Source organism: Peromyscus californicus, unplaced genomic scaffold (genome assembly GCF_007827085.1).
Source record: "Peromyscus californicus insignis strain IS unplaced genomic scaffold, ASM782708v3 Scaffold_15__1_contigs__length_86483966, whole genome shotgun sequence".
Classification (NCBI taxonomy): domain Eukaryota; kingdom Metazoa; phylum Chordata; class Mammalia; order Rodentia; family Cricetidae; genus Peromyscus; species Peromyscus californicus.
The window spans coordinates 37668793-37694793 of NW_026294447.1; the positions used below are offsets into that span (position 1 = coordinate 37668793).

Below are 26001 nucleotides of genomic sequence, written 5' to 3' on the forward strand. Positions count from 1 at the left end.
GGATACAATCTGGGACTGTGCTATCCAATGCAAACACTCGAGGGCAGTGATTCACATTCTCACTAGCAGAGTACTATGGTGCCAGTCCTCCTATTTCTACTGTTCGTGCCTTGATACCATACCAATTCTACGATCTACGCTGCATTTTAATTCTATCCTATGATAAGTGACAAAAGAGCTTAACTAAAAACAGCTTCCCACTGGTCCTTTCTTCAGGTGTAGCTTCTTAGGAGGCTAGACCTGTTCTGTCAAGGTGCACATCGTATCTGCAGAGACTTATTCCCCAAGTCTTTAAGAACAAAACTTCATTTTTATGTTTGTTTGGCCTCTTGTAACTATGTGTGTCTCACAGGGACCAGACCCACAAGAGGGGGTTGGATCCACTAGAACTGGAGTTACAGGTGTTTGTGAGCTGCCTTGTGGGTCCTGGGAACTGAACTTGGGTCCTTTGCAAGGGGGCCCTTAACTCCTGGGTCCCCTCTCCAGCCACCCCTCCAAGAAATTAATTCTGATGCTGGTACTTCATAGAAGTTTTATGTGTCAGCATATTCTTCTTCTTTTTTTTAAAGATTTGTTTGTATCCCTGCAGGCTAGAAGAGGGCACCAGATCTCATTATAGATGGTTGTGAGTCACCATGTGGTTGCTGGGAATTGAACTCAGGACCTTTGGAAGAGCAGTCAGTGCTCTTAACCTCTGAGCCATCTCTCCAGCCCCATGTGAACATATTCTTATGACCCCTTCCCCACAACTCACAGCCACTGAGAAATGGCTTGCAGACAGCAACAAAATGAGCTGGGTTGCAGTTTGTTGGCCTGTAAGTTAATTAAGCATGCTCCCTACAGGAGCTTGGGATGGAGACAGGTCCCTGTTCTTAGCTAACGTATTTCCACTTGCTCCTAAACACAGGCCAATGCCTTTGTCTAAAGAGTCTGTCTTAACAGTAAGGATAAACTTTGTGTTGGATTTACCAAACAGCAGCTTGTTGGTTTCAGGTGGGTCACATTTAATGGACATCAAGGAAAACTTAAGAAAATTTCCCCAGGGGCGAGTTACATAAAAATTTCCTATGATGCACGAATTTTAGAATCCAGCTTACATAATCGATTTGTATTAATTTTTGCTCCTTACAAAAAATGCTGTACCCGCTGTTACCAAATGAACCCAATAATCAAGTGCAGACAAATGGAGGAGGGGACAGGGCAGAGAATCACACTGCAGACAGCAGGCAGTGGCGTCACTTCCAGCCAGTCCCAGTCTCCCTCACTAACAGGCACATCCAGTTTATAGAAAGGAGCACCAAACTCCCTTTTAACATCCAAACTCCCCATGGAGATGACATTAAATTGGCGACATCAGAAAAGAGCAGTGACTGTCACAGAGTGTTCTGTTATGACAGCCACAACACTCTGGGGACAGTCTGGCTTCAACAGCATGAACAATATAGCAAATAAAATGAAAAAGTGAATCCTTGATACACTCTCAAAGACAGATACAGATCTTTAAGATGGAGTGTTTATTCATGGAGAAAACAGTTAACAAATCACACTAGAGACTTTCTTAGTCCATCAAAACCAATTAAAAAGCCACCAACCAGTAAGAGTCCAGAAACCTAAAAGCCACAGAGACTACTGTCCCCTTTCCTTCTTCGGTTTACCTGTATTTATCTCTTTAAGCAAAGGCTATGGGTGACTAACTTCTTTAGGGGGTTACTTTGTGTGGATGAGTATTATGTAGCTCAGGCTGGCCTTGAACTGCCTGCATCACACCTGATTTATGTGGTACAGGGTGTTGAACCCAGGACTTAGTGCATGGTAGGCATGTGCCTATCCAATCAAGTGCCAGCTCCAGCTCCTGAGGGACACTTTAATTCCATTGTCTTCATGTGCATAAGATTCCTCTCTAAGAGCAGAGAAGAGTGAAGAGCTCAAACATGGAATTTGATGACGACTAGGAGTTAGGAATCCTGGTTGCTGGTTCACAAATCACAAGTTGCTGGGAGGAAAACATTACTTCTTATTAATAAACCCTGAGGTTGTGACACACCACAGACATAAGAACTCACTTCTTCCTCCCACAGAGGTAACAGCAGAGGCTGAGAAATCGTGTGGATCATTATCATACCTACCAGAACTGGACTTAGTCAAACACTTCTCTGAGCCAACTGTAATCAGTTTACTCCAAGATGTGCCCAGGCAACAGCATGGCGGATGACTTCTTCCCTGCCTGTGTGTGGCTTGCCTTGGGGCTAGAGCACATGGCAACAGGAGCTAACCTCCAAGTCTTAGTTGTCAGGATTTAGCATTGCCCGTTTTACTGGGTTACTCTGCTCATCCAGATGGCACAAACCACCTGTAGTAATGTCTCTTTTTGTCTCCTCCATGGGTTCCAAAGGGAAGTCCTGGCCTGTGGCCAGTACCTGTCTGACAGTCATATTAACTCGAGCAGTATTCAAATAGGCGGCACACACCTGCCAGTCCTCCAGAGAGCAGGGTTCAAGCAGCGAATCGGTTGGGAGGACAGCTGGGAGAGGTGTCTCCAGGCAGCGAGGCAGGCATTCCCCATCAGGATGGGGAAGGACTCGAGGGACCGCATGATTTAACAGGCGGCTGAAACCCGACATTACCATGATGTCACCACTGTGCATAAACATGGCTGTAGGGGCCTCATCTCTCTTGAGGCCACCCAGGAGAAAGATGGCAGACTGTCCAAAGCTACAAAAGAAGGTCAAAGTAAAAACAGAAGTTTGTTATTAGTTATACTTGTGAAAGTTACTGCCAACTGCATTCTTTTTTACATTTCAGACTGGCACTGATTGAACTCAGGTTGAGTTGGTGGTGCCTTCACCTGCTGAGCTACCTCATGATCCTTATCTATTTTTGATCTGTGTGACCTTGTGTGGAGGCCAAAGGTTAATGCTGACATCTTCCATAATTCCTTTTCTATCCTTTTTTAAAAATTATTTTTTATGTGTATGGGTATTTTGTCCACATATATGTCTGCACACGTGTGTGCCTAGTTTCCTCAGAGCCAGAACAGGGAACCGGAGAGCCGGGGACTGGAGTTACCAATGGTTGTGAGCCACCATGTAGCTGCTGAGAATCAAACCTCAGTCATCTAGAAGAGCAGCCAGTGCTTTTAACCACTAAATCACCTGTCTAGCTCTGCATCTCTTAATCTTCTACTTTATTATTATTATTTCTGTGTGTGCATCTAATAGGTGTGTGAATAAGCTATGGAGCACACATGGCAGTCAGAGGGTGTTGGAGTTCTCTCCTTCTACTGTAGGATCTGAGCATCAAATTCAGGCCAACAGGATTGTTAGGAAGTGCTTTGCCCACTAAGCCATCTCATGAACCCTTCTTATTAAAATCAGCCCACCTTGGGACTGGAGAGATGGCTCAGAGGTTAAGAGCACTGCTTGCTCTTCCAAAGGTCCTGAGTTCAATTCCCAGCACCCACATGGTGGCTTACGACCATCTGTAATGAGACCTGGTGCCCTCTTCTGGCCTGCAGAGATACGTGCAAACAGAACACTGTGTACATAATAAATAAATAAATCTTTAAAAAAAAAAAAAAAAAATCAGCCCACCTTGGAAAAATTACTATACACGTGTGAGAAATCAGGGTAATTCCTGGAGTTGGTTCGCTCCTTTCACCATGGGTCCCGAGATTGAATTTAGGTCGTAGGCTTGCAGCAAATGCCTTTCCGAAGAGCCATCTCATAGGCCTCACCAGACTCTTTTTTGAGACAGGATCTCTCACTGAGCCTGGAATCCCAGGATCCATCTTGCCCTTCCTCTCAAGCACTGGGATTGCAGGTATGTTCTGCTTCATATGCCTAGAGTTTTACATGGGTTGGTGGGGGGCGGCGGGTGTGTGTGTGTGTGTGTGTGTGTGTGTGTGTGTGTGTGTGTGTGTGTGTGTGTGTGTGTTTTTGTCTGAACTTGGGTCCTCATGCTTGTTACTTGCAGCAAGTTACTTAACCAACTGAGCCATCTGCTCAGCCCGAAAGCCATCACTTTTAAACTATTCTGGCTTGTGTTTCTCATGATCCCATACATTATTATGACAGCTCACAGAGTTGTTATAAAATAAACCGTGATGCAGCAGATACATAAAGCAAGAACTGAGTTTCAACATTCTCTAAGTTTTATTGATGCATCTTTTCTTTTAAAATTCAGTATTTCAGGGCTGGAGAGATGGCCCAGAGGTTAAGAGCACCGACTGCTCTTCCAAAGGTCCTGTGTTCAATTCTCAGTAATCACATGGTGGCTCACAGCCACCTGTAACGAGATCTGGCACCCTCTTCTGTACACATAATAAATACATAAATCTTAAAAAAAATTCAGTATTTCAATAAAATTGTGAGTCATTTACTATGTTTCTAATTTCTTCATTTTCAAGACAATTAATGAAAGGTCCTTTCTTGTTGAGATTCTATGGACTCTTTGCACATACTAAACCTTCTGTTTAGGGGGACAGAGGGTGAACTACTCAGGATTTGCGTTTACTCTGTATTCTGCTTCACTTTTCCAAAAAGCCTGGTTCAATTCGCGTTATGGCCATCTAATGTGCTTATTACACACAGCAATGACAGTACTTCTCATTAAAAAACTAAATTTTTGCTTAAAAAAAAAAAACAACAAACACCTGAAATCCCTGGAATTCAGTTACCTGAAGGACAGCAATGGTTTGGAGTGATCTAGTTCAGATCTGTCCACGTGGATCCCCAGTGTGGAGTCTAGGCGGTAGTAATTCAGGATACCTGCTTCTGCTCGGAAACCCTGAAATCCACAGGCAGCAGCAACTTGCTCTGAGAGGAAAGCCAGGTCAGAGGGGAAAGGTGTATAATGATCTGCTGAGTATTTCTTTGGTAAAAGTAGAGAAAACAAGAAAAATAAACAATGATCTCAGAATATAGGAAATGGTGGCATGAAATCCTTTGCCTCACTATTAACACAGGCACTTAAGAAGCCTTCCACCCATTACCAGTGGCTATTACTGAAGAAAATGTCTCTTCCCTCCCCAGCAACCATTTAGATCCACAAGTCAGCTTGCAACCTGGCTTGATACTCATCTGCCTGGTCAATCTGATAGGGTGACAGGTGCAAAACATCTGGATTAAGTCTAATCATAGCCAAGGTAGGACCTCCTTTTTCAGCCATTTATCCTCTCGATTTATTTCTGTTTTTCTTTCTTTCTTGTTTTTTTTTTTTTTTTTTTTTTGAGACAGGGTTTCTCTGTGTAGCTTTGCAACTTTCCTGGGACTCACTTGGTAGTCCAGGCTGGCCTCGAACTCACAGAGATCCGCCTGGCTCTGCCTCCCGAGTGCTGGGATTAAAGGTGTGTGCCACCACTGCCCAGCCTGCTTCTGTTTTTCTTAACACTCACGCCCTCCTAGACCGACGAGCCGGCCACTGGAGTCGGGCTTTCTGGGCTGTGCATATCTGCAGAGGTCGGAAGCTTCTTTGCTCTCTCTCCTTTCTGTGCTAAGTTGAACTAAAGTCTTCTCAGAAGACCCAATTTTTGTCTTCCAATTCCACTGGTGTTCTGGTGCAGCTAGTTGGACCAAGTCACAAAACTGGCCAGAGTGGAACCAACTCTAGGTGCAAAAAACGCTTTTCTATAGTGTCTGTGTGGATGGGCTTCTCTGGTTGGTTGGAACTTCTGTTTTTAGTGTTTTGTTTGTTTGTTTTTTAAAAATTTATTCAACAGCATATAAGTCAAGTCCCTACTTAATTGTTTTCTGTTTGAGATGGGCTATCTCTACATAGCCCTGACTTTCTACTTAATTCCTAAAATGGAAGGCATGACCCTAAAGTTTCCTTTTATTAAGCTTTGGTCCTTTGGAAAATAAATCGGGGGTTAGGGCTGGAGAGATAGCTCAGTGTTTAAGAGCAAATACTGCTTTTCCAGAGGACCCAGGTTCAATTCCCAGCACCTACAGGGCAGCTAACAACCACCTGTAACTCCAAGATCTGACACCCTTACACAGATATACATGCAGGAAAACACCAATGCACATAAAATAAACAAATCAGGGCTGCTGTCCTAGTGTTGCCCCTGGGGCCCTTTTAACTGTCTACTATATTTGGACAAACTTTCCTCCCCATTTTCATTTTTTTGTCTTTGCTCTTCTCTGAATACTCATGTGGTTTTTGATCATTTTCACTTCTCATTCTCTTAGTAAAGAAAGGGTAACCTTGAGGTATATAAAAATAATAAGAGCAAATGAAAACATCATTAAAAGCACTGACTGGCTTTTCTGGGTTAGGATAGCTAACTGCTTAGCACAGAGAGGTACTGCTGTAAAGACTTCACAGGCATTAGTCAATTACTCTAAGCTTTTAAGGATTTATATGTATGTGTGTTTTGCCTGCATCTATGTCTGTGTACCATGTATGTACCTACTGCCCACAGAGGCCAGAAGATGGTATCAATACCTTGGAACTTAAGGATGGTTATAAGCTACCATATGGGTGCTGGAAACTGAAGCTGGGTTCTCTGTAAGAGCAACAAATGCTCTTACCCATTAAGCCTTTCTCTAGCTCCTAATTTAACTTTTTGAAACAGGGTCTTGTTACAGTACAAAATGGCTTTGAACTAGTGTACCTCCTGCTTCAGCCCCCCCGAGATTATAAGTAGGGTTAGAGATGTGTGCCACCACTCCCGGCTCTCCAAGAGATACAGAAAGGAGGCAATAAGTCATAGTCACTCCCCTAAATGGTCCAATTCACGCTCCTGACAGCCTTTGCTATGGCAGTGGTATTTCAAGTTTGTTCAGGAAGAAATCCAATTACATGGGTCCAACAACCTATAAATGTAAAACAAATGAATGAAGCAATACCTTACTGTCCCAGTTATAATGGTACCCCAGCGTGACCCAGCGTAGTCTCTCTAGTAAAGTCCGGGGTCTCCGTTTATTCACTTCTTTAGACCTGTAAAGATTGTACACAAGAGAATTTAGTCATCTTAAATGGCAACAACAATCCTTTCTGTAGAGTCTATGCATTTAGTCTAAGCTGTTAGCCAAGGCTTGAGAAGGAAGCTGACATTAAGAGTATTAAGACTTGAATTGAGGTGAGCAGTGGATCTCTGAGTTCGAGGTCAGCCTGGTCTATAATGCAAGTTCCAGGAGAGGCTCCAAAACTACACAGAGAAACCTTGTCTTGAAGGAAAAAAAAGAGAGACCGGAGTTGAGATTTTTGTTTTCATTTTTTTGAGTCAGAATCTTGCTATGTAGCCCTGGTTGGCTTAGAACTCACTAGGTAGACTAGGATGGCTTCAAACTTAAGCAATCTGCCTGCCTCTGCCTCCCGAGTGCTGGGATTGAAGGTGTACACCACTGTTCTTAAGTTGGAATAGAGAGGTGCTAGCATCTAACTTAATTTTAAATCTTTATCCAATTAACCAAAATAATTTTCAATGTTTTCAAAAATGCATGGCCCTTATTACTGGCTTTCACAGTAAACAGAAGCATGTTACGCTCTCTGCCCTTGACACTTTCTGCAGGCACTAGATGATGGATAGGTGGGCTGGCCACCTTCTCCCCTTGTCAATGTGCTCACACAGCAGTTTTCTGTCTTTGTCATGGCTAAGTAAGTGCTTTATGTTAGTGTAGGCATTTTTCTCAGCAATCATGTTATAATACCATTGCTTTCAAGTGAACCCTAACTGTGTGGAAATGAACTGACCAGTTGTCCACTCTACAGTGGGCAATCTGGGCCCCATAAGCAAGCGTTGCATTCTCTTTCCCTACAAAAAGCGGAGAATCACTGGTAAGCCACCAACCTATGACAAAATAATGCCAGCATCCTACTGTAAGGTTTTTTTTCTTTTTATTTCATTTTTAAGGCATGGCAATTGTCTTTCTTAACTATTTCCTCAGAGACCCCACAGCTTTCTTTCATCCTTCCTTTCCACTGAACTCGATCTTCCAATTTTTTTTTTAAGATTTATTAATTTTATGTGTATGCATGTTTTGCCTGCATGGATATGTTTGTGTACCATGTGTGCACCTGGTACCCAGGGAGGTCAGAGAGCACGTCAGATACCCCAGAACTGCATTTATGGATGGCTGTTAACTACAAGGGTGCAAGTGTTAGGACTTGAACCTGGGTCCTCTGGGAGATCAACAGGTGCCCTGAACCACTAAGCCATCACTGAGGCTGGTCTGAACCCGATCTTAAACTTCTGTCCCCAGAGCCATGTTCTTTCAGTCTGAGGGTTTCCAGTTGTCTCACCTGACTCTCTCAATCACAAGTGAAGACACAGTGTTACAGTAATCGCTAACACCCTTTCGCCTCACTTAATCTTCCAGCTTCTGCTCTATACCATTATGCACTTCCAGTCTGCAGTTTTGCCTGTCTTCTAAGGTCCATGAGAAACACAGGCACAATCAAATGATGCAGGAAAAGGGCCTCCCAACACTCTAACCGGCCTTCCTTCTGGTTCCTCCTCTCCTCATACTACATCATCCCATTACCCTGATACCCTTTAGCCTTCCTACACTGGAGAGACCTTTGGTCTCACACATTCCAGCTGCCCTCTGTGCTTTGTTCCCTCCTCTGCTGTACTGGTTTTAATCACATTCATATGTAGGTGTCTTTGGAGGTCAGGTGCTGATCCCCTGGAAGCAGGGTTATATATAGGTGGTTAGGAGCTTGGACCCTCTGCAAGACCAGTGCATGTTCTTAACTGCTGAGTCATCTCTCCAGCCCACCAACCAAAATTTTACATGGGGGAAAAATGGAAAGGACCAATTCTGTGTCTACATGGAGAGTGTAAATGATAAAGTTTTCACACACAAATATGGATACAAAGTATCTCAGAAGCTACACATAAAAACCAAAGCTAAGCTACTTTATTTAGAGTTATATTTTTCTCCCCTTATACTTTTTGTTTTGAGACAGGGTCTCTCTGCTTATTCTTGGCTGTCCTAGAACTCTCTATGTAGACCAGGCTGGCCTCAAACCCCAAACCTGGGTTTGATGGTGTATGCTTGTGATTCCAGCATTTGGGATCACAGGCAGGAGAATGAATACAAGTTCAAAGCCTGCCAGGAATATTTAAGTGAGACCCTGTTTTAAGAAACATTTGGTGGTGCACACCTTTAATCCTAGCACTTGGGAGCAGAGGCAGGTGAAGCTCTGAGTCAGGCCAGCCTGGTCTACATAGGCAAACTGTCTCAGAAAACAAATGAACAACAAATATAGCAAGAACAGCTAGTACAAAGAATGGAAGCAAGCCTGATGTGTTTAAGGAACAGCACTTCAGGCCAGGGTGGCTATAGAGAAGTAAATGATAAAGAACAGTAGGAAATAAATTAGAAATATCATGGAGCCAGATCAGACTACCTAGGTCTTATAGGCTATAATTTTAAATTTCTAAATACATGATGCTAGGCATAGTGGTACACACTTTTAATCTTAGCACTCGGGAGGCAGATACAGGAGAATCTCTGAGTTCAAGATCAACCTTGTCTACATAGCAAGCTCCAGGACTACATAGAGATACTACATCAAAACAAACACACACACACACACACACCCCAAACCGAAAACCATGATGGTGTCATGTAACAAAGGATTTGTTGCTCTGGTTCTGGGAAGGAAATTTCTTTTTTATTCCTGGTCCTGGGGATAAGACTCAAGAACCTACATGCATGTATGTAGCAAGAGCTACACTCACCCTAAACCCTCACGATTTCCTGATAGTGTCCCACTGTTAATCATGGTGGCGCCTTGCATCACACCTGGGTTTATGCTAAGGAGTGATGATTCAGGATGTTGGCTGGTAATCCCACAAAAGCCAACCATGTGATCAGAGGAGTGAGGTTTTATGCTAAGTGGTATTAGTTGGACCTCCAGACTGAATTCAATCATGTGGTTAATGACTTGTATATAATCAGGTGTAAGTGCCCCTTCTATGTGTGTGGATGAACATGCCCATGGAGGCCAGAGGTCAGCTTGGTGCCATAAACGAAGAGGTGTTCACCTCGCTTTTATTTGATAGTATCTCTTTCAGTGAAACACAGGGCTCACTGCTTAGACCAGCAAGTGAGTCGCAGGGATCTGTACGTACCTCTCTAGCATTAGGATTACAAGTGAGTGCCACCATGGTTTGTTTTCAAATGTGGGTACAGTTGCCAGGCGGTGCTGGGGCATGCCTTTAATCCCAGCACCCAGGATGCAGACGCAGGTGATTGCTTAGTTCAAGGCCAGCCTGGTCTACAGAGAGAATTCTAGGACAGCCAGGGCTGCACAAAGAAACCTGGTCTTGAAAAACCAAAAAGTGGGCATGGGGGTTGAATCCAGACCCTTCAGCTTGTGTGGTATCACTTTGAGCCCCAAACTTGCTTTCTTGAGACAGGGTCTCTCTCTGCCCTGGAACTTACCAAACACGCTGGTGAACTCCAGAAATCTGCCTGTCTCTGCCTCCTCAGTCCTGAGATTATAAGTAGGCAAGGCCTGTCTGGCTTTTCTCTTTCTTTCTTCCTTTTAATTAAAAGAAAACAAAACACATGGGTTCTGGGGAACTGAACTTGGGTCGAGTCACCTCCCTAGCCTACATGACTAATGATTACATCAGTAGTAACTATACAAAATGCAACCCCCAAAATTCTGGATGCTAAAACTTGGGAGTTCACTGGCTGGTAGAAACACCAGTGTGCTGTGAAGGCAAAATGCCCTGATTCCACAGTGAAGGGCACACACCTGGTCTCACAGTCTTAATTTGTCTGGCCCCAACTTAGTGAGAGCATAGTGTTTTCCTGAGGTGTAGGGGCTGATCTAGTGAGTTACTGAACACGAAGGGGCCACGAACGCCCCTGAACTATAATCAGTGGTCGTCAGTATGAGTAGCCTAGAATGACCTCAAGCCCGACCGACGTCTCAAAGTTTGTGCTAACCCTGTGTAGCTTCATCAGAACTGAACTTCAGATGAGAAGCTGTGACAAAAACGACATGAATTCTACATTCCATGTAGAAAAGGTTTGAAAAGGGGCAAAAAGCACATTGGACTAAGGTGGCTGGGTTAAATATAGTGAGAAATGATAGTTTAATCTGATTCTAATACCTACCTTGTTTCCAAGAGATGGATTTAAGGTCTTTTAATGGCTATACCCTACTTCTGGGACAGGCCATGACTGTTGATCTGGTCTCCTGCTCATAAAGGTACTTGCACTTAAATATTGCACACACACCGACCCTGCACTCAAGAACCAGGGACTAGACAAGCACTGAGATGTATTTCCAGCCCTAACTGTGCTTTTGTGTAAGACTCTAGCTATACCATCCCTGAACAAAGCACAGAAGTGCAATGCAATCATTCTGTCAACTCCTGTTTTCCTAGTACATTCACCTACCCCATCTTCACTTCCTATTTAAACTGGCCAGAGTTCTAAGGTGACAAAAGTCGAAGGATCCTCAGGCCCTCTTGTTGCTGGTTCTCAATGTGGGAGGATGATGGAGCAATCAGAATCTCTGGGGGAGTACCGGGACAGTGGACCCTTTCTACTCTGACAGACTTTGGAAGTGGAGTGTTATTGTACTGCTCACAGGACGCTGACAGATGACTCAAACACCTGGATGGCTTATCCCATCCAACACCTATATTTCCCACGTGAGGAAATGAAAACATACATCACACAGTGGCAGGATGGGAACCAGAGACCTAATCCATTTTCAATGCTGCCAGCACAATGTCTCAGATTATCAGTTTCTTCCAGTCTTGACAATATAGGGTATAACCACCACCATTTTTATTTTTGCTAATTTATTAGATGAAAAAATATATCTCCCTATTGTCCATTGGATGATATATTACAGAGGTTCATCTGAGCTATCTTAGAAGGCAGCTGTGATTTCTATAGTCATATATCAGAAGGCAAAGAAAAAATTATTTGAGAATACAGGCTGGTCTAGATATTAAGCACTCTAACTTTATTCAGTCACGCTCTTCCTTTACACTGCCCTCAGGTCTAAGGGTAGCACTGAAAGCTGAAGAACAGGAAAGGCTTCCCGCACTGCTCCTACACATACACTAAGCTACAGACACAGGAGGCTTTAACGGAAACCTGCTACATGTTAGTTATTTTCTCCCCCTTTGAACATAAGAAAATCTTGTACTTCCCCCATTAGAAGCAGCACGATAGTTTATGGCATGAAGGGCAAATAGGCCACCAAGAGGACATATTTTCAAGAAGCATCTTCTAAGGATTTCTCACATACATTCACAGAAACCAGAGGGAAATGTTAAACAAAACAAAACAACTTGTCCAAGATTACCCAGCTACTACAGAGCTGAGCGAGGATCGGAAGGCAGGCAATCTGACCCCAGAGCTTGTGCCCTACATTGCTAACCCCTGTACAATTTGGTCCTACTCCATCTACCATGCCCACTTACTGTTTTGTCTACCTTACCCATGGCTTCCAGGAAGCAATTTTATAAATTATTCCAACTTTGCCATGCAAGAGACCACTCTCATGATAAAGTATAAACTCTAAACTTGTAACTGCCAACGTATCTATTTAAATGTGTTATTTTCCACACTTTTATAGAAATCATAGAAGACAGGAAATGTTTTTGGCTTTCCCTTTTAGAACGGAAATAAAGAGACAGAGGTTAAACATCACCACTCTCTGGCATGAAAACTGTCAGGTGGCAGAAACAGAATGTTGGAGTACTGCAATTCACCCAGCTACTGATTAAGCTGGTTAGAACTTGCATGAACTCCAATTACTCTTGCATACGCTGTCCCCCTTGCCTGGCCATGAGCTGAGTCAGGCAAGGTCTACGGATATGCCTAGGAAATGTCTCCTAACTTCTTTTGAATCTCTAACACTCCAGCGTACATGCCCTGTGCTCCTATTTCACAGAACATGCTCTTAAATACCATCTCTGCTCAGTCTGATGAATACTGCTAACCAGACTTTTTACTATTCTGAATGGCGAATCCCTAATCATTCTGAAGAATAGTTGAAATTGTCGGGATGGGGTGGGTAATAGATCAATAGATACAATTATTAAAAATTGTATCAAAAAAAAAAAAAAAAGCCACTTTTTCTTCTTGGATACTTCCATGCTGCTTGGAAGAATTATTTCCTCCTGTGTTTCTCCAGTGCTTCCCACTATTGTAACGTTTCCCCAGCTCTATTGTAATCACTCCTGTATATAATTCCTGAGCATAAGGAAAGTGTCTCTAATGCCGAGCATCATGCCTGGTATCCAACTGATTTCTCCAGTGAGTATTTGTGGAATGAAAGCTGAAACATCAAGATCCACACACTAGCTCTTCTATGAGCAACAACTGACCCATCATAAAAAAGCTAGCAGTAGCACCTCCATGTAAAACAGAAGTAAGTGCTACCAGTGATATTTTTCCTACAAGTCTACAAAGGAACACACTTAAAAACAGACCATGTGAGGACGATGTGGATAAACTCGGTTTCTAAGCTATGACAAGACTCTTTAAAATGGATCTCAGTTACTGTAACTGTCAAAGCATCTGCCCAAATGTTCTTAGGGAAGAACAGGACAGTGCTGTGCCGAGATGAGGGGGGAAACCAATGCATCCACTTTTACTCAAAGCAGTTTCTTGAAGGATCTTCCTCTGGCTGTTAAGATTTACCTTAGGAACTCTTTGCTCTGTTCCCACGGACTCTGGGCCTCTTCTTTAGGCATGTGCTTGTCCAGGTTACATACATTAGGTTTCTGGGAGTACAACTTAAGGCACTGTTTTATCCAGTGCCGCTGGCATCCTGGGAGGAATGGGTTTGGGATGAAAATAAATCCTATAAAAAGAAGATGGGGGGGGGGAGATTTGCAATTGTTCTGCTTCTTTTTTCATTTCTTACACCCACTATTCTGTCATTTACTTCCCATATCCTTTGGTTCTACTTAAAGTTAATGAAAAACCAAGTTATGATGAACAGGAGACACCATATAAAAATCTGACTTTGGGAATATCCTCAAGAACAAACAAGTTGAAAGGTTAGCTGTCAATGGTGTTGTCCTAAAGTAACTTTAGAATTCAAAGTTCATACCAATTACAGTCACACAAGAATCCTCCAAGTCTGTTTCACTTATTACAGGTACAGAAGGCTACCTCTAATACTCGATTTAAACTAAGGTCCAAGATAACAGATAAAAAAGAATACATCTGACAGAGTTCACATCTTTGAAGTAACTTGGAAATTTAGTGCCTCTTTGGGCAGTCTATTTCAGATAAGTTCATTTTTTTTTTTTTTTTTTAAAAAACGGTTTTTTCAAGATAGGATCTCACTATGTAATTCCAGCTGTCCTAGAACTCACTGTGTAGACCAGGTTGGCTCTAACTCACAGAGATCTGCCTTGCTCTGCCTCCTGGGATTAAAGGCGTCTGCTATTTTGCCTGGCTTTTTTTGTAATGGTGACTGAGCTAAGACCTTGAGCATGCCAGGCAAACACTACCACTGAGCTATATCTCTAAGCTTCTAAACGTCTTTTATGGGTTACAAATCTGCCTTTCTTTAATTTGCATTGTTTTGAGGTTCTGACACACACACACAACTCCAAATCAGTTTTCTTTTTCTTGGCTTTAAAGATAGGATCCTGTTATAATAGGTTGATCGATTCATCCCATCCCCTACTCTGCTAGCTTTGAGGTGGGCCCTTTGTTTACACACACTTTATGCTTAAAGAAACTGAGGGCAAGGGAAGAGATTTGTCCTATGTCAGTTAGTACAAAGTGGAGCCAGGTATGAATCCAAAACCTATGCCTTAACCACCACTCCATTGCTTCTCTTCCTTTGTGTATAGCCATTTTTCAAATGTTTGATGCCTGCTGTCCCATTTCCCACCCAAATCTTTTCTTCCCCAGACTTTGTTTCCTCCAGTAAAAACAGGTTTTGGCACACAGAGTTCCTCCAGAATAAGTCGGATCAAGAAGTAAACAAAATCCTCTGATCACCCTAAAAGGAGACCTTCCCATGCTTTGCATATTACACTTCTATTAAATGCAGCTTACAATGGCTTTGAAAGCCAAGGAAATCCCCTAAGAACACAATGAAGTACTAACCCAAGTGATGTGAAACCCTACAATCCCGAAAAAGCAGACATGTCACTTCTGACAACATGAAACAGAAGTGGGCTTGAACAGCTTATACCTTGAACAATCTATACAGCAGCAAGGCCCAGGCCAATAGAAAACTGTGACCTTGAAAACAGTAAGTTCAGAGTTAGAAGTTTAAGGGCTGAGTGTGGTGGTACACGCCTTTAATGCCAGCACTTGAGAAGTAGAGGCAGGAGGATCTCTGTGAGTTCAAGGTCAATCTGGTCTACAAGGTGAGTTCCAGGACGACTAGGGCTGTTGCACAAAGAAACCCTGTCTCGAAGGAAAAAAAAAAGTTAGAAATTTAAGAGCAGCCTCTCGGGGTTGGAAAGATAGGCCCACATTTGGTGTATATATATGCATGTAGACAAAACAGTCATACACATAAAATAAAAATAAATACACCCAGGGGCTGGAGAGATGGCTTAGCAGTTAAGAGTATATGCTGCTCTTGCAGAAAACTGGTCTGGATTCCCAGTTCCAGTGATCTGACATCCACTTCTGAGTTGCTCTACTCTTTGGAAGCAGTAAACAGATAACCCAGAGAAGGCACAAATAGGTTATGCTCCAGGGTGTTCAGCATGTTCTTTGTTTATGTCTTCACCACTCATTCCTAGGAAATCAGGAGGACTGAGTAATTCCAGTCTCTGACTGGACTCACCAGGATAGCCTTCGAGCCCATAGGCCTGCCACTTGCTCACAGGCTGAAGGCCTGCTCTACGGGCATCCTGCTCAGTCACTGAGGACACGTTCAGATGAAATCTGACCACCTGGGAGGAGAGAAACTGAAGTCAGAGGGCACACTGTCATAGGTCAACCCTCCCAAGAGATTTCCACTATGGGTTCTTAGTATCAGCTCTCCCACCTACTTGACCCATGGCCTTAGTTTCCCCATTTGTATTCTAACAAAGATTATACAGTTCTGCAAAATAAAGTGCTAATAAGATAATTGGAATAAACTAGTTTGGGCTTTCTTTTTTAACTTTCAAACAACCCTTTCCTATGAGAACACACTTTAGTAATTTAAGTGTTTGCTATCTTGGACTATCTCAGGTCACAATGCTATTTAGTCTGGTTAGTGCTAAAACACTGCTTCTGAGGCACTTGTTATAGTCAGCAATAGGAAAATATCAGGCATGTTGAGAAAATGGAGAGTTCTCTAACCACAAAGAAAAAGTTATTTCCATAAAACACTAGGGCCCCATTTGCTGAAAGTGTTAACCTTTGATAAAATACTAATGCTAGAACTTTGCTTTTATTATTAAAAAAATTAAGTATTAGGAGTGCATAAAGTTTTCTTTGCACATAAGAGTATCTTATAGTAGATATGATATCACACTAGTTGAGACCCAGTACGTAGTTGGGCACAGTGTCACACACCTTTAATCCTAGCACTCTGGAGTAGAGGCAGGCAATTCTCTGTGAGTTTGAGGATGGCCTGGTATATAAAGTGAGTTCCGGGACAGCCAGGGCTACAAAGAGAAACCCTGTAACTAACCTAAACTACTCGAACTAAAAACTAAAACAAAACCCAATATGGTAACATAGAGGAAAATACATATATACATATATATATACACATACATATGTATGTGTATATATATATGTATATATATATATACATATATATATATATATACATATATATATAAAGAAAACAAAGAGAAAAATCCCACTTCATTCTTCCATGAATAATCGATTCGGCTTGCCTTAAAATATATTCAATTTTCCCCCACCCCAAAGAGAAGTGAACTGCTTCTGTGTTGTTGGTTTTTGAAGACAGGACCTCACTGCCTCTGCTTTCAAGTGCTGGAATTAAAGATGTGTGCCACCACGTCTGGCTTGAGAAATGAACTTTTGTCTTAACAACCTCCAAGCATGGAGATTTCCCGACAAAATTCCAACAAACGACTGGTGTATAAGCAGACTTAAAACAAAAAATTTCTTTCTCTGTGTTGCTGGGAAATCAAATCCAGTGCTTTGAACATGCTAGGCAAGCACTCCACCACAGAGCTACATGTCTGGTCCATCACTCTTTAAAATGGCTATCTGGAACTTTCTGAGAGACTTGACCTACTTAAGTTTTCTAGTTACTTATACTTATGGCTGATAAAATATTTTGTCATGATTTCTCTCTCCTTTTGGTTTTTCAAGACAAGAGTTTCTCTTTGTAGCTCTGGCTGCCTGGGAACTAGATTTGCAGACTAGGCTGACCTTGAACTCATTAGCCACCACCAGCCTGGGATACAGAATAAGACTCTGCCTCCAAAAAAAAAAAAAAATTTAAAACATGATTAAGGAAAATATACATTATACCACTACAGCTTTCCCCTCTGCTCTCATTATGTTCTCTTTCTTCTTAGGAAGGGGAAACAAATAGGGTATGTAGGCTGTTTAGATTTATTTTAAATTTATTTTATGCGCATGAGCGTTTTGCTTGTGGAGGTCAGAAAAGGGTGTACGATCCTCCGGAACTGGAGTTACAGACGGCTATAAGCCGCCACGTGGATGCTGGGAATCGAGCCCAGACTCTCTGCTACAGCGGTAAGCTGCTGAGCTATCTCTCCAAATCCATATATATATATATATAAAATAAACACAATTTATTTTTTGGTTTTTCTAGACAGGGTTTCTCTTGTGTAACAGCTCTGTCTGTCCTGGAACTCGCTTTGCAGGCCAGGCCTCCCTCGGCCTCTCGAGTGCTGGGATTAAAGGCGTGCGCCACCACCGTCCGGCTTTAGATTTCTTGACATGTATTTTCACCGTGGATGGAGTATCTCAAAATCCTACAACGACCTTTTGTCTTTTTTAAGTCTCAGAGAAGAGAGGGCCGAGTCTCACGGCCCAACCGTTTAACAGCTTGAGACGTATTCGATGGCAGGTTTTATGTGAAACTGTGGAGCCAGCCTGACGTCCAAGAAGACGTCCTGTCGGATTTTACAGAAAATAACGCATTAGCGTTAAGCGGACAGCTCAAAGAAGTGCGAGCAACCTCGAGGCTTTTTGGAGCGAGGCCGCGGGGGTTGCGGAGAAAATGGCGGCAGGAAGAAGGAAGCGGCCGAGCACTTTGCGGGCGGCGAGCCAGCTGGGGAGCAGTACAGCTCGGCGCCCAGGTCCAGCAAGGGTTCCCTCCATAACCGGCCCGGAGGCCGAGAAGTCCCGGGAGGCCCAGCAGGACGCCAGGCGCGCGGGGCGGCGCGCACGACTCCTCCCTTCGTACCTTGGGCACGCCGGGCCTCGGGCCTGGGGCCTCGTGTGCCGTCGAGAAGTCGATGACCGCTCCCAGGTCGGCCGTCCCGCGCCGGCACTGCCGGTAGAAGCGGAAAAGTTTCCGGAAGGCGTCCTCTCGCGGCTCGGTCGCCAGCGTGGCAAACGAAGCCACTGCCGCCGCCATCTTCCCCATGTCGAGGCTGCGAACAGTCTGACCCGGAAGCAGAACTCGCAGCTCGGGATCCGGGAGGTCCTTCCGGGGTCACGACCCCAGGTCTAGACTCATTCAGGTTTTAACATGGCAGTCTCCGCCGTGAGTCGGGCAATGGCGCTGCAAGCGCGTGCTGGTCGGCATATTGCTTTTGTCAGAAAAATTCCGTGGACCGCGGCGGCGGGTGAGTGATGGAGATGAAGGGCGCAATTTTTATGTTGAAGTAACTCGTTAAACCTTGTAGAGAACTTAAGTCAGCGTGGTAGATGGGTTAGGTCAGGCGGGTTGCTTTTTTTTTTTATTTTTAAATTTTAATTAATTAATTTTTTAATGGAACGCTTCGCAGATTTGCGTGTCATCCTTGAGCAGGGGCCATACTGATCTTTTTTTGAAGCGAGCACAAGTGGTTTGCTCTTGAGCAAGTCACTGCGCGGAAAATTTTGTTTCCTTTTAACTGTTTAGGGATACCTCCCCACTACCCCCCCCCCAAGAAAGAAAAAAAACCCCACAACTTTTAGGGTGCGAATCGACCTTACCCAGTGATTTGGAATGATTTGGTGGAAAGATTTATTATTTGCTTCCTTGGACATTTACAATTCAGAGGGAGCTATTTTGACCTCAGGGGAGCTTGGCTTTAAAGCGGCAAGAATGTAGGGGTGAAGATGAGAGAAAAGGAGATCTCATTCCGTTCAAAGATGAAAACTTGGACTCGGGAACTGGTCAAGGGGGAGGGGTCAGAAGCACGTAGTTTTTCAAGATAAAATTGATAGCATTTGTGCTGGTTTTAGGAGAAAGATGTACATTCCAGATTCCTGGCATAGATGACTTGTGCTTTTAGAATTTAGGATTAGAATTTAGGAGGCGCAAACTAAGAGAAGATGAAGAGTAAAGTTGCAGTGTGTGAATTTGAACAGCTAGTGAGGTCTCTGGCCAGCATATAGGTGGAGGTTGTATTTTGTGGTTGAGAGGTGGACTTTGAAGTCAGACTGCTTGAGTTAGAATTCCAAACTACTCATTTTAATAGTTGTATAATCCGAATTACTTGTTAATAATGGGAATAATGAACTGAATGTAAGATCTTACAAGAGAGCCTGTTTAATTTTCCAAAAAGTGGAATCAGTAATACCTCGACATAGAAATGGAGAAAGGATTAAAAGAGTTTATGTGTAAACTCAGTAGATTTATGCTAGGGTGTACGTACTTAACTAGTGGTAGTTATCTGCATGGTTAAAATTGAAGTGCAGGGAAGAAGGCTAGTCTGGCAATAGAGGGTTAGTTAGTTCTAAAATCACCACCTTTGATTTCTGTCAGCTGCAGTTTATATTTAGTTTTTATTTATGTGTATATATGTCTATGTGGATACGTGCAGGTGAATAAAGGTTCTTCTCCGTGTAGTACAGAAGAGGGCATTGGATCCACAAGAGCTGGAGCTGTAGTAGGCATTTGTGAACTCTACTGACACGTGGGTCTTTAGAACTGAACTTGGGTCCTCTGTAAGAGCAGTATGTACACTTAAATGCTGAACCATCTCTCCAGCCTTTATTTATTTATTTTGAGACAGGATCTCATATTATTAGCCTACCTATAGACTGAGTGCTGGGGTTATAGGTGAGTTAACATGCCTGGTTAATTTTTTTTTTTTAATTTGCTCACCCAAAGTTAAAATCCAAGATTATTTTTTGGTAGTTATTCATGTAAAGATCAGCCCCTTTAAAAGTATAGAATATAGTGATTTCTTAGTTGTTGTTGTTGTTGTTGTTTTTTTTTTTTTTGGTTTTTCAAGACAGGGTTTCTCTGTGTAGCTTTGCGCCTTTCCTGGGACTCACTTGGTAGCCCAGGCTGGCCTCGAACTCACAGAGATCCGCCTGGCTCTGCCTCCCGAGTGCTGGGATTAAAGGCGTGCGCCACCACCGCCCGGCCTGTTGTTGTTTTTTTAAAACTCAGATGTAGTAGTATGACTAGAAATAGGGTCTGTGCTCCATCTTGGTGAATGCCAAACCCACTATAGTGTTATTTCTTATAGTACTTCCCTTTCCTTTCTTTTCTTTCTTTTTTGAGACAGGCTTTCTCTGTGTAGCCCTGACTATCCTTGAACTTGCTCTGTAGACCAGGCCGGTCTCAAACTCATAGAGATCCTCCTGCTTCTGACTCCTGAGTGCTGGGGTTAAAGGCGTGCATCACCACTGTCCAGGCATATTCTTTTAAACTTTGTAGAAAGGCTGAGGATTTTCACCAGCATCTAGTAGATTCAAGTTTGCATGCCATAAGGGCTGCCTTGTAATCTTTAAAACTCAGTAACATTGCAACTTGGAAACATTTTTTTTCCCTCAGTTCATCCTTTCATTAAGCAAACAATTTCTGAGAGGCCATAATGGTCAGAAAGATCAGGGCCTCATAGAACAAAATAACTGGAGGTTAGGCAAAATAGCACCAAACATACATATTTAAAACCAAATAGTAGGGGCTAGAGAGATGGCTCAGTGGTTAAGAGCTTGGGCTGCTCTTCCAGAGGTTCTGAGTTCTATTCTCAGCAACCACATGGTGGCTCACAACCATCTATAGTGGGATATGATCCCCTTTTCTGGTATGCAGGCATACATGCAGATGGAGTACTCATATACATAAAATAAGTCTTTAAAAAACAATAAAAATTCTAGAAAACACTTGCAGTGTTATGGTTTGGACCTTGAATGTCTCTCGTTGGCTCCTATGCTAAGGACTTGGGTTACTAGCCTGTGGTGCTATTGGAAGTGGGAACCTTTTATGATATCAATCAGGCTGTTCTCGTTCAGATCATCACAGGGACATAAGCAAGCAATATTAAAATGTAAACCTACAACCACTGTAGACGAGAGATTGTGCAGCTTTATCTTTAAGATCATGTACTGTGAACCTTTTGAGATCTCACAGGAAGAGTATTGTATTCTAGTATGAGCTCGATAAAATAATACTCTGTGGAGGTATTTAGCTCGGCCTGAAAAAAAGAAACCTTATAATTTAGATTGGAGGAGATAAGAGTACTGACATATGGATGAGAACCACAGACACAAGGATGGAAATCCACAGGATAGGACAGAATTAACTTTGCTGTACTTGATAGCAACTAGGCCAGCAAAAGCAAATAAGGCAGGAAGCATAGGTAGGACTGATCGAAGACCAGGAAGTTGAGATTTTGTTTGGAAATCTCCAGTGCATCTGGCAGGACACTGGGCTGGAAGATTTATACCTTCCGCTTACAGGGATTGTCTTTACACACCCAGTGCCGTACCCGGTGTGAGAAGAGTATCTCCTGAGGATGGAGACTGCAGCCTGGCCAGCCATTTATCTGTCCATGTTCCCATCACACCTCCAGATCTGCTGTTTTATAGCAACAGTCAGTCCTGTAGCTTTTGGAATCTTAAGACTCAGGGAATGTAAAGAAGTTCAGGAACTCTGGGCTCTTTCTGATTTTTATCTACAATCTACAATAGCGAATGCAAGATACACAAACTTATTTTAATATGCTTTCTCTTTCTTACAGGTGAGCTGAGAGAACACTTTGCTCAGTTTGGCCGTATACAAAGATGTAATTTACCTTTTGTGAGTATTAAAACATTAACAAAAAACTGTTTGGGGTGGGGAGGGCACATATCTCAGTGGTAGAGCACTTGCCTCGTATGTATGAGGCTCTGGGTTTGATCTTCAGACTCAGACTGCCAGAAGAAAAAAAAATGTTATCATTTAATTCTTAATTTCTTTTATCAGCATTTAAAATACATTATCTAATGGAATGAAACTCTCAGAAAATCTGTTGATAAACTTGTGGGTGATACTGATTAAAGCATACAATACTTTATCACAGATATTTAACTAAAAATTTTTTTAGCTGCTGGTGGTGGTGGTGCATGACTTTAATCCATCACTCAAGAAGCATAGGCAGGCGGATCTCTGAGCTGGAGGCCAGCCTGGTGTATAGAGTGAGTTTTATGACAAGCCAGGGCTACACAGGCAAACACTGTCTCCAGAAACAAAACAAACAAATTATGCTAAAATTGCATAATTTCCTTTTTAACAATTTTAAAAAGATGTATTTATTATGTATACAGTGTTCTGCCTGCATGTATGCCTGCATGTCAGAAGAGGGCACCAGTTCTCATTATACAGGGTTGTGAGCCACCATGTGGTTGCTGGGAATTGAACTCAGGACCTCTGGAAGAACAGCCAGTGCTCTTAACCTCTGAACCATCTCCACCCCCTGCATAATTTCCTTCTTCAAACCCCTCCCATGTATCCTGTGGCCACCCCTTACTCTTTTTCAAATTCATGCTATTTTTTTTCCCCTCTTATTTCTTTTCAAGGGTTTCTCTGTGTAGCCCAGGCTGTACTGGAACACTCTGTAGACCAGGCTGGCCTTGAACTCAGAGATCCACTTGCCTCTGTCCTCTAGGTGCTGGGATTAAAGGCATGCACCACCTGGCTGGTATCTTTTTCTTTTCATTGGTGTGAGTGTATGTGTGCAAGCATGTGTGCATCACACACACATACAACCTGCTTAGTCTGTATAACGTTACTTGTATGTTTTCAGGGCTGACTGTTCAGTACTGGATAACCAATTGGTGTATGTCCCTGAGGAAAACTTTCTCCTGCTCTCAGCATTCCTCAGTTGTCTGTAGTTATTTTCTGAGGGTCAGGGCCTCTTGACCCTCCCTCCTTTCAGGTTAGCATGTATACTGGCGCTGTCCTTGTTTAGCATATCATAGACATTTATGTTAACTTTTATTGTTGCATTAATACTATGCTAAGCATAATGGCTAAATACAACACATGGCTACAACTTAGCTGGGTTCTCTGCTCAAGGTTTCAGAGATGTAGATTGAGGCTTCATCAGAGGTTCAGAAGGGGGAAAAGTATGACTTCCAAGCTCCCCTGAGGTACTTGGCAAAATTCTTTTTTAAAATTGTATTTATTGTGTGGGTGCTTTGCCTGCCCGTATGCCTGTGCACCATGTATATAGTGTTCCCAGAAGCCAGCATTGGATCTCCTAGGACTAGAGTTACAGTCAATTGTGAGATGCTATGTTGGTTCTGGGAACCAAATTCAGGTCTTCTGGAATAGCAGCAGTGCCCTTAACACAGAACAATCTCTCCAGCTTGGCAAAATTCTTTTAAAATTTGTGTTTCTGAGACAAGACCTCACTATGTAGCTCAAGGTGTCCTCAAAATTACTATTCCTGAACTCACAATTCTCCTGTCTCAGTTTTAAGTGATGGGCTTACAGGCATGTGCCACCATGTTCCAGTTTGGCAGCAAAGGTGTTTCTCTAGCATGTTAAGACAGTCACATATAACATCATACTGGTGATAGCCCATTTCCCTTTGCCATATAACCTGATTGGGGAAGCTGTCTGTGTCTTATCATGTTTGCCATTTCTTTTTTTTTTTTTTCTTTTTTTCCGAGACAGGGTTTCTCCATGTAGTTTTGGTGCCTGTCCTGGATCTTTCTGTAGACCAGGCTGGCCTTGAACTCAGAGATCCACCTGGCTCTGTCTCCTGAGTGCTGGGATTGAAGGCGTGCACCACCACCGCCGGCCCACATTTTGTCTTACTAAGTTACATATTCTGACTCCAGTTCTATGGCATCTAATGCCCTCTTCTGGACTCCATGGTTACCCATGTACATATGGCATACATTTACACAGGCACATAAACATCAAAACTGAGCATACGATGACAGAGGTAGTAGTGACAAAGTTCATTGGTCTCAGAAATGACCAGATGCAACTAGGTTTGGGGTTTTTTCCAGCTTGCAGTAAGTGGTTCTATGAAACAAGGAAACAATGAAATGAGTACTTCAGTGGTCTGTTTCCTTTTACCGTTAGTGGTTTGCTTCTAGACCTTTTGACTATATTAAGTGTACTGTTCTGATCTGCATCTAGAAAGATAGGGGAAGCTTTATTCCTGTTTCCTCTATTGCCAGTAGACAAGCAGAATGCTAGGATTTAGCCTTGGGTAACCAAGAGGGTATGTAGTAAGGGTTACTGATATGCATTGTCTGTGATCTAATTCTGGTGAATGAAAAAGTTGGTAGCCTTATATGGGTGAAGCTAATGGAAACTTTATCAAGTTCTTAGTTAATCCTTTTCCATTATATTTTCACTTTTAGGACAAAGAGACTGGCTTTCACAGAGGCATGGGTTGGGTTCAGTTTTCTTCAAAGGAAGAACTTCAGAATGCACTACAGCAGGAAAAGCACATTATTGATGGAGTAAAGGTAAGTATTTCTGTTGACATTTGTTCCATGTCACTTTTTAAAAAGTAATTGGTGTCCTATAAGGTCGATGAGGAAAGTACATGAAGACCCTGTTATTTTTGGTGCTAGGGCTTGAATCCAGAGTGCTACATATAAGAGAAGCACATGCTCCACTGAGTGTTCATCCCCATGGAAGACCCTCTGACAGTTTGCCCAGGCGTACTAACGCAGAAGGGTGGAAACAGTGTAGGCAGATGGGCTGACATCTTGCCTTTCCCCCAGATGAGGAAGTTTTAGTTGATTACCAGAGGGAAGACACCAACCACCTGAGTCTCTAATAAAATGGTATCCTTACAAATAGGTAAATTCTGCTTTTAATGTTTCTGATAAGCATTACCTTTTTACACAGTGCTTTTCCCCCCCTACAGATCCATGTTCAAGCTCAGAAACCAAGAGTTTTGCAAGAAGAGGCTCAAACATCTGACGAAGAGAAAGACTTCTGAGATGATTATTGTCTTAGCCAGTAAATAAAAGTAACTGAGACTTTTTCTCAATGTTTTTATTTGAAACAAGAGCTGCACTAAGCAAGACCTTAGTTTCCCCACTGCGAGGTCAAACAGCACGACAGGGCAAATATGTTTGGTGGCATAGTTCCAGTATGCGGACATTATCCTACTCACCGTTTTGGGGTAATAAAGTTCTTACACAAAATATTACCCCTGGATTAGTAGGTGTCACACACAAGGAAGTGGTCTTCATTCTGTGTAGGGCAGTATTTCCTATAAGTGCCGCATGATGGGAGAAGCACAAACATAACCCATTCTTTAAAAAAACTAATCCAAAGTAGAATATTCAACCCCCCCATCTCCTGGAGTAAAAAGTAGTGCTGGGATCTATCGCCCAGATTTGGTTTTTATCCTGATCATTTACAAAGGGTTTCCCAATGACTTGCATCATTAGGTTGTTGAATAAGAGTTCATTTGCTCTGAAGAGAGGCCTATCTACTCCTTCCTCCGCTTCTTGCCTTCATGCTCATGTTCCTTAGGGCGACTGCTATCAGAGGGTCTTTTAGAACCACCATGCTGTTTGGCTTCTTCCAAAAATTTGTCCAAACCAAAAGGATCTTCCTCAAACTGAACTGGTCCCTCTCGGCCTCTCAGTCTACGGTCTGAACCAGAGAACTCCTTATCAGGAACAAACCTAGGGGAGAAAGAGAAGAGGTCATGAACTACCTTTTTTTTACTGGTGTAACGGGACAGTC

At 42.8% G+C, this 26001-nt stretch overlaps 3 protein-coding genes and 1 non-coding gene across 4 annotated transcripts in view; 1 reads left to right on the top strand and 3 right to left on the bottom strand.

The window, feature by feature from the left end:
• Window positions 1-1495: 1495 nt before the first annotated feature.
• Alkbh1 (alkB homolog 1, histone H2A dioxygenase) lies at window positions 1496-18592 on the bottom strand. Its single transcript, XM_052738634.1, has 6 exons — window positions 18313-18592; window positions 15754-15862; window positions 13632-13794; window positions 6849-6939; window positions 4676-4869; window positions 1496-2712 (listed from the first exon to the last, which is right to left on the bottom strand). The coding sequence occupies exons 1-6, from the start codon at window positions 18493-18495 to the stop codon at window positions 2283-2285; spliced, it is 1170 nt and encodes a 389-aa protein (XP_052594594.1). The 5' UTR covers window positions 18496-18592; the 3' UTR covers window positions 1496-2282.
• LOC128111359 (small nucleolar RNA SNORA58) lies at window positions 12674-12808 on the bottom strand. Its single transcript, XR_008218606.1, has one exon. It is a non-coding gene; the product is annotated as a small nucleolar RNA SNORA58 (small nucleolar RNA).
• Slirp (SRA stem-loop interacting RNA binding protein) lies at window positions 18564-25288 on the top strand. Its single transcript, XM_052738635.1, has 4 exons — window positions 18564-18697; window positions 22034-22092; window positions 24654-24761; window positions 25169-25288. The coding sequence occupies exons 1-4, from the start codon at window positions 18601-18603 to the stop codon at window positions 25241-25243; spliced, it is 339 nt and encodes a 112-aa protein (XP_052594595.1). The 5' UTR covers window positions 18564-18600; the 3' UTR covers window positions 25244-25288.
• Window positions 25282-26001, bottom strand: part of Snw1 (SNW domain containing 1) — a 30799-nt gene continuing 30079 nt past the window's right edge. The window contains exon 14 of the mRNA XM_052738633.1: window positions 25282-25940. Within this exon, the coding sequence (XP_052594593.1) occupies window positions 25742-25940 (199 nt within the window). The 3' untranslated portion in view covers window positions 25282-25741. The remainder of the gene's footprint in view (window positions 25941-26001) is intronic.